We start from the raw sequence: 9522 nt of genomic DNA, 5'->3' as shown, positions 1-9522 counted from the left end.
AACATGTTGGTCCTATGTTTCATGAGCTGAAATAAAATATTCCAGAAATGTTCCATACACACAAAAAGATTATTTCTCAAAAATGTTGTGCACAAATTTGTTTACATCCCTGATTAAACAGCATGAACATTACACAGGTGCCCCTTGTGTTGGGGACAATAAAAGTCCACACTAAAATGTGCTGTTTTGTCACACAACACAATGCCACCGATGTCTCAAGTTTTGAAGGAGCATGCAATTGGCATGCTGATTGCAGGAATGTCCACCAAAGTTGCTGCCAGAGAATTTAATGTTAATTTCTCTACCATAAGCCACCTTCAACGTAGTAGAATTTGGCAGTACGTCCAACCGGCCTCACAACCACAGACCACATGTATGGCATTGTGTGGGCGAGCGGTTTGCTGATGTCAACGTTGTGAACAGAGTGCCCTATGGTGGCGGTGGGGTAAAGGTATGGGCAGGCAGGCATAAGCTACGGCCAACGAACACGATTTTATCAATGGCAATTTGAATTCACAGAAATAGCGTGACGAGATCCTGAGGCCCATTGTGAGGCCCAATTTTTTTTAAGGTATCTGTGACCATGTGTATTCCCACTCATGTGAAATCCATAGATTAGGACCTAAATAATGTATTTCAATTGACTGATTTCCTCATCTGAGCTGTAACTCAGTAAAATATTTGAAATTGTTGCATGTTGCGTTTATATTTTTGTTCAGTATGTCAAATGATACATATAATGTACAGCGCGTATACAAATTAGAACCATATTTGAAAGTAACAATAACAGACCAACTACAATGTAAACAGTCAATATATACTGTAGGTTATGTGCATATATGACGCCTGCGCCAAAAAAAAGAAAACGGTTCAACCGGTCTGCCATCGAAGGCATAATACAAAGAAAAAAATCATCTTAAAAAAAACATCCGTGTACATAACCAGTACACATATGTATAAACAAAAAATACAGCTCTGACTGTGCCTAGGGGCCTGAGAGATCTGCCATGTTGCCTTGGAACGGTGGAGTATTGCTCACCAAGCTGCATTTAGCCATTTATTCAATTCCATTTGTTTATAGTGATAGTGGCTGGGACTATGGGGCCCTTAATAACAACAACAATAACAAAACAAAAAATCTAAACAATGCATTTAACTGCCAGCACAAAGTCCAATCACATTGGGTCACCTTTGTGTTTAAAGGCTCTCTGGCTCCAGGCAGGAGTGCTTAGCTGGTTCTCCTCTAAGCCAAGAACCCAGAGGTATTGAAGTGCTGCTAGCTGACCGGAGTGGAGCTTCACTGTAAACTGTAACTGTGACACTGCTGCTCTGAGTCCTGTGACATCACTTCCCCTCCAGGTGCTCCAGCAAGGGGTTGACTTCGCTTTCAGGGGTCTTGACACTGTCTGTTCTTACGATGCACGTTGGGCGGTGGTGATTCAACATGATGATCAGCTGCTGCCGCTCATGCTTCAGCTCCTCGATCTGGGCTTTGAGGTCAGAGTTCATCACCTCTAGTCTCTCTGATTCCTGAGACATAGTGTGCATGAGGAAGGAAGGAAGGAAGGATAAGATCATTACCTATTCTTAGAAGAATGGAGATCTATACATTTCATTAAAGAAAAACCTTCCTCTCACCCTTTGTAGATAGTCTGTCCTCTCCTTCTTTTTGTTTCTACAGCGTGCTGCTGCAACTTTGTTTTTCTCTCTCCTTCGTTTCCTCCTGTCCTCTTCCTCATCTCTCTACAATGAGGGGAAATGCAAACATGCTTTAAAATAGAACTTAAGGTGGAAAATGGACCCAGCAATTATGTTTCAAGTGTGGGAAACCATCGAAAAGTAGATTGTTTGTTTTAATGATAATTCTGTCCACTAGGTGATGCCCTTGGTCAACATTAAGTAGATATTGAAGTCCCTCTGTGCTCTGGGAAATAACATTGCCTATGTTTTCTACAAATTTCTGTGATGGTAAGAAAAGTCAAAACATCAAAAGAGTGAGCCGTAAACAGTAAAATTACCTGAAAAATGTCTGAATTTGAACTTCTCACAACATTTTCAAGAACTAAAACAACTTTCATTCTCACTTCTGTTTTGATGTTTAGGGGCCTCTTCCCTAGCTTGCCCAGGAAGTGCAGTGGAGAGAGCATGGACCCCAGTTCCCGGAGGTCGGCGTATTTGAGCTGGTCAGTCAGCGTGGTGGAGGGGATCCCTGCCAGGGGACCCAGGCTGGGCAGGGAGCCCGCTGTTACCAGGGGATCTGGGATTGGTCCCGGCATCATGTTAGACCCGGCTGTGACCACAGCTTATAGGGAAAGGGACAAATGCATAGGAAAATACATTGAGAAGAAAATAAACAACACATGGTTTGAGATGTACGATTCACCACCTCTGAATATTTCACAGGGATACTTGCCTGACGACTCAACCTGAATTTTTTGTGTGACATGAAAATGAGGGGCATTGAACAAAATAAAATTATCAGCGATTGGATCGTCTCTAACAAATCTAACCAGAGTATCAAAGTTGATAACGTCATCCTGAAGACCAGCTCTGGCCCAATCCATTGGTTTCTGGGACCAATCATAATGGTCAGAATGTGTTCACATTCTAGGAATTGTCAAAGAGGGAGGCAAATGCAGATTCATCGTGGAGAATAAACTCCCGTTGGCTTCAGGCAATAGCTATACCAGAGTTAAAGATCTGAATACATTTTACCCCAAGCATTCACATCTCAAACCTGCTTGTGGTTTTGGTATAGAAGACAGATCATTAATTGCTCTACTTCCATTTAAGTCTGCTAAAGGGCTTGAAGGAGGCATTTCCCAGGGTGCACCTGGTCTCCCTGGCAGCCCTCTCTAATGAATTGTTGGCCTGTTACAGAGCAGGAGGCCGAGGCTGTCTCCCATTAGGACATTTTATTATTTCATCTCTCTTTTTCTGGAATGTATGTATACTCCCATTTACAGAGGTCTTGGCAAGGATCTGTGTTTCTTTTTCATTCCCGAGGAGGCCAAGAGAGAAGCACATAGCCCAGCACAAAAGTAGACTCAGACACATTCCCCTTTATCCCAAGGAGACTGCAGCCAGCCCTTGCCAAGAAACACCCGTTGCCCATGTTTCCTCCATATGAGTTATTTTCTCCATATCAGGGAAGTGGAATGTGGCAACGGGTGCTCAGGACAATGTAGCCAACCCTGGTCCCCTGATAAAGGTTCTTCGTCAAACCCTTCTTCTATTTTGTCTGACTAAATGGACACTATACAATATCTACATCAACACTACATTGAGTCTTCCCTGTAAATCTGTTTTGTTTATAACTGTAGTAATATACGTTATGCAAAGACATCTGCCTTTATTCCTAGGTGAGTAGCAAGTAATTCATTTGGTAGGATGACAGATACGGTATATTACACTGTAGCTCACCTAACAGAGTCTCAAAAGTCTGTTTAAACAGAAGCATTGTACATTTGTACATCTATAACTGTTTGAGAACTCCTTTCTTGATTCTACTCATATTTGCCTCACTCATTTATAAGCTTACATCAGCCAAATATTCAATGCAGAGGTTGGCATGAAAATCAGCGAGCGCTAAAATCAAAGAGAAGGAGCCTGGAGAGAGGTAGCCAGGGACAACAGCTTGCTACATCAACTCTCCCAAGAATATCCGAGCCAAAGAACGCTACAGACAAGACGGCTGTCTAATTTCATTTGCCCACACTCATTCACATTTCCCACCACATTATAGATGGAATTGGATTCAGAGGCACGTGTGAAAATAAATACTCACTCACAACCCCACCAGGTCACCACTGGGATACAATATTAATAAAGAATCATAATAGTTTACCCATTTGCGCTGAATACACAGTATTCTCCAAAATCTCAAAAAATAAATGACTTATGGGCCCAGCAGGATAGGCAGAGTGAATGATGAGGAAAAATAAACAGAACAGAAACAGTGTTCCCTTTGTTTGAAAGCTAGCAAGAGTGTAATACAGATACCAACTACACACCAGGATATATTGATACAGGATCACCTACACTGATCTCTGACCTTACCCCCAGAAAATGTAAATACTGAAGGTTTCCTTCAATGTCTATACAGTCAGGACCTATCCTGTCTAGTTGTACAATGTTGAGTTCCAACAAATGGGATCCAAGCAAAGTAGGCCAATAATCTTATTCTGGGCACGGTACCAAGACAAGTGATTTGAGGTTTTTGCATGTTTCCATGCAAGTGTGTAGCCTGTTTCACTCCACAATACTCCACCCCTATCTACTGTACCTGACCCCTTCCTCAACCACCTCCTAACTGCCCCAATGTGCAGCATTAAATCTACCAACAGCTGCCATTTGGCCTCCTTCTGCAGCTAATTATGTTCAACAAAGTCACTCCTAAATCATTACTACTGCACAGATACAACCCAATTTGGCTTTATAGATGAAAATCTGGTCCTCTCAGTTTACATAACATAATAAATATTGGTATGTCTCAGCAAAACCGCTGCTTTACCTTATGTGCAAAACGTGATTCCATGTTTGCTGTGTAGTGCACATTTGGATTGTACTGGACTGAAACCCTTTTTAAAATCTATAAACACAAGCAAATATCCATAAGTTTGTCTCTGCGTAAAATGAGTTACAGTTCGAAAGTTCCTCAAAACAAAAGTACTAGGCACAAAAAAATATGAAAGTAGCATGTGGAACTCCTCTGGTATCATAAGACAACAGTGTTGTTATGACTTTAGTTTTGAAGCTACATGATGACAAAGACCTTTGTGGTGTCTTTAGTAGGGTAACCTCCCCATAAAGATAAATAATCCACTCACATTTAAGGTGAGTGTGTTGCTTGAAGGTTTTATTTCACTTAGTCCTGCATGTTTGTAAGCTTGGAGACTTAGATTTTCACTGTACCCTGCAATCATATCTGCAACCCCTGTACATGTGACTATTAAACACTGTACCCTGCAATCATATCTGCAACCCCTGTACATGTGACTATTAAACACTGTACCCTGCAATCATATCTGCAACCCCTGTACATGTGACTATTAAACACTGTACCCTGCAATCATATCTGCAACCCCTGTACATGTGACTATTAAACACTGTACCCTGCAATCATATCTGCAACCCCTGTACATGTGACTATTAAACACTGTACCCTGCAATCATATCTGCAATACATGTGACTATTAAACACTGTACCCTGCAATCATATCTGCAACCCCTGTACATGTGACTATTAAACACTGTACCCTGCAATCATATCTGCAACCCCTGTACATGTGACTATTAAACACTGTACCCTGCAATCATATCTGCAACCCCTGTACATGTGACTATTAAACACTGTACCCTGCAATCATATCTGCAACCCCTGTACATGTGACTATTAAACACTGTACCCTGCAATCATATCTGCAACCCCTGTACATGTGACTATTAAACACTGTACCCTGCAATCATATCTGCAACCCCTGTACATGTGACTATTAAACACTCTGAATCTGAAAAAACAAAGATATAAGAATGTGCTTTGTGTAAAAAATGTCAAATGAACAATATCCAAATATCTTCAGAGCACAGTATACAGTGCCTTCAGAAAGTACTCACACCCCTTGACTTTTTCTACATTTTGTTGTGTTGAAGGCTGAATTTAATATATATTAAATTGAGATTTTGTGTCACTGATCTATGCACAATACCTCATAATGTCAAAGTGTAATTATGTTTTCAGAAATGTTTACAAATTAATACAAAATTAAAAGCAGAAATGTCCTCAGTCAATAAGCATTCAACCCTTTTGTTATGGCAAGCCTAAATAATTTGCAATAATAGTGTTTAACATTATTTCTAAATGACTACCTCATCTCTGTATCCCACACATACAATTATCTGTAAGGTCCCTCAGTTGAGCAGTGAATTTCAAGCACAAATTCGACCACTAAGACTAGTTATGTTTTCCAATGTTTGCAAAGAAGGGCACCTATTGGTAAATGGGGAAAAAAGCAGACATTGAATATACACTACAGTTCAAAAGTTTGGGGTCACTTAGACGTTTCCTTGATTTACATGAAAACATACATGAAATTAGTTGCAAAATTAGTAGGAAATAGAGTCAAGACATTGACAAGGTTATAAATAATGATTTTTAATTGAAATAATAATTGTGTCCTTCAAACTTTGCTTTTGTCAAAGAATCCTCCATTTGCAGCAATTACAGCCATACAGACCTTTGGCATTCTAGTTGTCAATTTGTTGAGGTAATCTGAAGAGATTTCACCCCATGCTTTCTGAAGCCTCTCCCACAAGTTGGATTGGCTTGATGGGCACTTCTTACGTACCATACGGTCAAGCTGCTCCCACAACAGCTCAATAGGGTTGAGATCCGGTGACTGTGCTGGCCACTCCATTATAGACAGCATACCAGCTGACTGCTTCTTCCCTAAATAGTTCTTGCATAGTTTGGAGCAGTGCTTTGGGTCATTGTCCTGTTGTAGGAGGAAATTGGCTCCAATTACACACTGTCCACAGGGTATGGCATGGCATTGCAAAAAATGGAGGGATAGCCTTCCTTCTTCAAGATCCCTTTTACCCTGTACAAATCTCCCACTTTACCACCACCAAAGCACCCCCCAGCCCATCACATTGCCTCCACCATGCTTGACAGATGGCGTCAAGCACTCTTCCAACATTTTTCATTTTTTCTGTGTCTCACAAATGTTCTTCTTTGTGATCCGAACACCTCACCCAACTTAGTTTTGTCTGTCCATAACACTTTTTTCCAATCTTCCTCTGTCCAGTGTCTGTTCTTTTGCCCATCTTAATCTTTTCTTTTTATTGGCCAGTCTGAGATATGGCTTTTTCTTTGCAACTCTGCCTAGAAGGCCAGCATCCCGGAGTCGCCTCTTCACTGTTGATGTTGAGACTGGTGTTTTGCGGGTACTATTTAATGAAGCTGCCAGTTGAGGACTTGTGAGGCATCTATTTCTCAAACTAGACACTCCAATGTACTTGTCCTCTTGCTCAGTTGTGCACCGGGGCCTCCCACTCCTCTTTATATTCTGGTTAGAGCCAGTTTGCGCTGTTCTGTGAAGGGAGTAGTATACAGCGTTGTACGAGATCTTCAGTTTCTGGGCAATTTCTCGCATGGAATAGCCTTCATTTCTCAGAACAAGAATAGATTGACGAGTTTCAGAAGAAAGTTATTTGTTTCTGGCCATTTTGAGCCTGTAATCGAACCCACAAATTCTGATGCTCCAGATACTTAACTAGTCTAAAGAAGGCCAGTTTTATTGATTCTTTAATCAGGACAACAGTTTTCATCTGTGCTAACATACTTGCAAAGGGGTTTTCTAATGATCAATTAGCCTTTTAAAATGATAAACTTGGATTAGCTAACACAACATGCCATTGGAACACAGGAGTGATGGTTGCTAATAATGGACCTCTGTACGCCTATGTAGATATTCCATTAAAAAAATCTGCCATTTCCAGCTACAATAGTAATTTACAACATTAACAATGTCTACACTGTATTTCTGATCAATTTGATGTTATTTTAATGGCCAATTTTTTTTGTTGCTTTCTTTCAAAAACAAGGACATTTGTAAGTGACCCCAAACTTTTGAACGGTAGTGTAACTTTGGGCCTGGTAAAGTTATTATTAATTACACTTTGGATGGTGTATCAATACACTGAGTAACTACAAAGATACAGGCGTCCTTCCTAATTGAGTTGCCGGAGAGGAAGGAAACCTCAGATTTCACCATGAGGCCAATGGTGATTTTAAAACAGTTACAGAGTTTAATGGCTTTGATAGGAGAAACCTGAGGATGGATCAACAACATTGTAGTTACTCCACAATACTAACCTAAATAAGTGAAAAGAAGGAAGCCTGTACAGAATAAAAATATTCCAAAACATGCATCCTGTTTGCAATAAGACACAAAAAGTAAAACTGCAAAAATAAATGGCAAGGAAATTAACTTTTTGTCCTGCATACAAAACGTAATGTAAATATTGTACAATCCAGGTGTGCAAAGCTCTTAGAGACTTACCCCCAAAATACTGCCAAAGGTGATTCTAGTATTGACTCAGGGGTGTGAATACTTAAGTAAATTAGATATTTCTGAATTTAATTTTCAATTAATGTGCAAACATTTTTTTTTTTAAACATCTATTTAATTTAATTAATTTAGAATGTATGCTGTAGTCAATGGGCAAGAATACATTCTGAAGGCACTGTATCCTCCTGACTGATGATTAAAAAAATATATATATAGATATACTTCTCTGCATCTCTGCTAAAATCTGGGTAAAAGTACATTCAGTAACCTAAAAGTCACTAAATTGTTGCTAAATGAAACTGTTTATTAGAAGCCATTTTTTTGGACTAGGCTACGTGATAAAACCAAGTAAGAAAAATATTTAGTGTAACATAGGCAGGCCTACAGTGTGAAATCAAATGTAAGTAACATTGTAATACTACATTGATACATTGTCAAAATTCCATCACGTTATTGTAACACTCTTGAAACCCCGTAGTTACAAAGAAACAAGAAAAGCAAACCTCGGTTAATAATGATACACTTCTGAGTCACCATGACTCATTTCTAAAGCGGAAGTTATTCTTCAGTAAGGCATGCATGTTACGTAACGGACTTTTGCAGTGATGAAACGAAGACACTCGAGCAAATACATCTAAGACAAGTGCTAGATCAATGTTATACTACATGTTATGAAGGATGTTCTTAATAAGTCATATTCGTTCAGGACCAATAAAGTTGTAGAGAACGACTTGTTTATTGGGTTGAATAAACGTGTAGGACTGCAACCTTGCAAGCGTGCATCCTAAACAAAAGAAAAGTATTGAGTGTAAAAGTTATGTCTCACGAATAACGTTTATAATATACATACATTTTTACAGTGCAGTGCTGCCCAAACCAAAGAGAACGAAAGAACGGGATTGCACAAATGCAAGGATTGTGCACAATGATCCACTGAAAAGTTAATGGGCTGCTCTGCTCACACTGGCAACTCATCCAGCGTGGAGCCCCAGTGTAATCAATGTTTCTCGACTACGAAGCTGTCTATTACCTGACTTTGATTCCGAGTGCAACAGTTGTCCTTTCTTCTGGTCAGCTGAAGGTCGACAGTAGATTTTAAAAAGTGGAAATCGTTGCATCGGCCCGTTTAAATAGTTAGCTCTATCTGGGAGGATTTGGGAATGCGGAAATTATCAGTTATGCCAACTAGACGTTAAAGTGGGGGGAAGAAGTGGGGAAATCCTATCCGCTCCTCCCCTAGAAACCAGAAAACAAACCACCCCACTGACTCAGTGCAGAGCAGAGCAGGATAGACCATGTTGTCAGCCCACACACCTCAATTGGGATTCGCTCCTAATACATGACAATATTGCCTTTAATAAACACCATTCTTGTTTAATTCTCTCACACTCTCACTTTCTATTCCACACACAGAAAAAGGACACACAGAGAGGAGAGAGAGACTTTTATC

General features: G+C 40.0%; 1 protein-coding gene across 1 annotated transcript; it reads right to left on the bottom strand.

Annotated features, from left to right (window-relative positions):
- Positions 1 to 621: 621 nt before the first annotated feature.
- On the bottom strand, positions 622 to 9280 carry LOC112261784 (jun dimerization protein 2). Its single transcript, XM_024437389.2, has 4 exons — positions 9103 to 9280; positions 2085 to 2302; positions 1639 to 1743; positions 622 to 1530 (listed from the first exon to the last, which is right to left on the bottom strand). Exons 1-4 carry the CDS (start codon positions 9188 to 9190, stop codon positions 1345 to 1347), a joined length of 597 nt encoding a protein of 198 aa, XP_024293157.1. The 5' UTR covers positions 9191 to 9280; the 3' UTR covers positions 622 to 1344.
- Positions 9281 to 9522: the final 242 nt, after the last annotated feature.

Source organism: Oncorhynchus tshawytscha, linkage group LG11, assembly GCF_018296145.1.
Source record: "Oncorhynchus tshawytscha isolate Ot180627B linkage group LG11, Otsh_v2.0, whole genome shotgun sequence".
Classification (NCBI taxonomy): Eukaryota; Metazoa; Chordata; class Actinopteri; order Salmoniformes; family Salmonidae; genus Oncorhynchus; species Oncorhynchus tshawytscha.
This window is presented reverse-complemented; position numbering and strand designations above follow the sequence as displayed.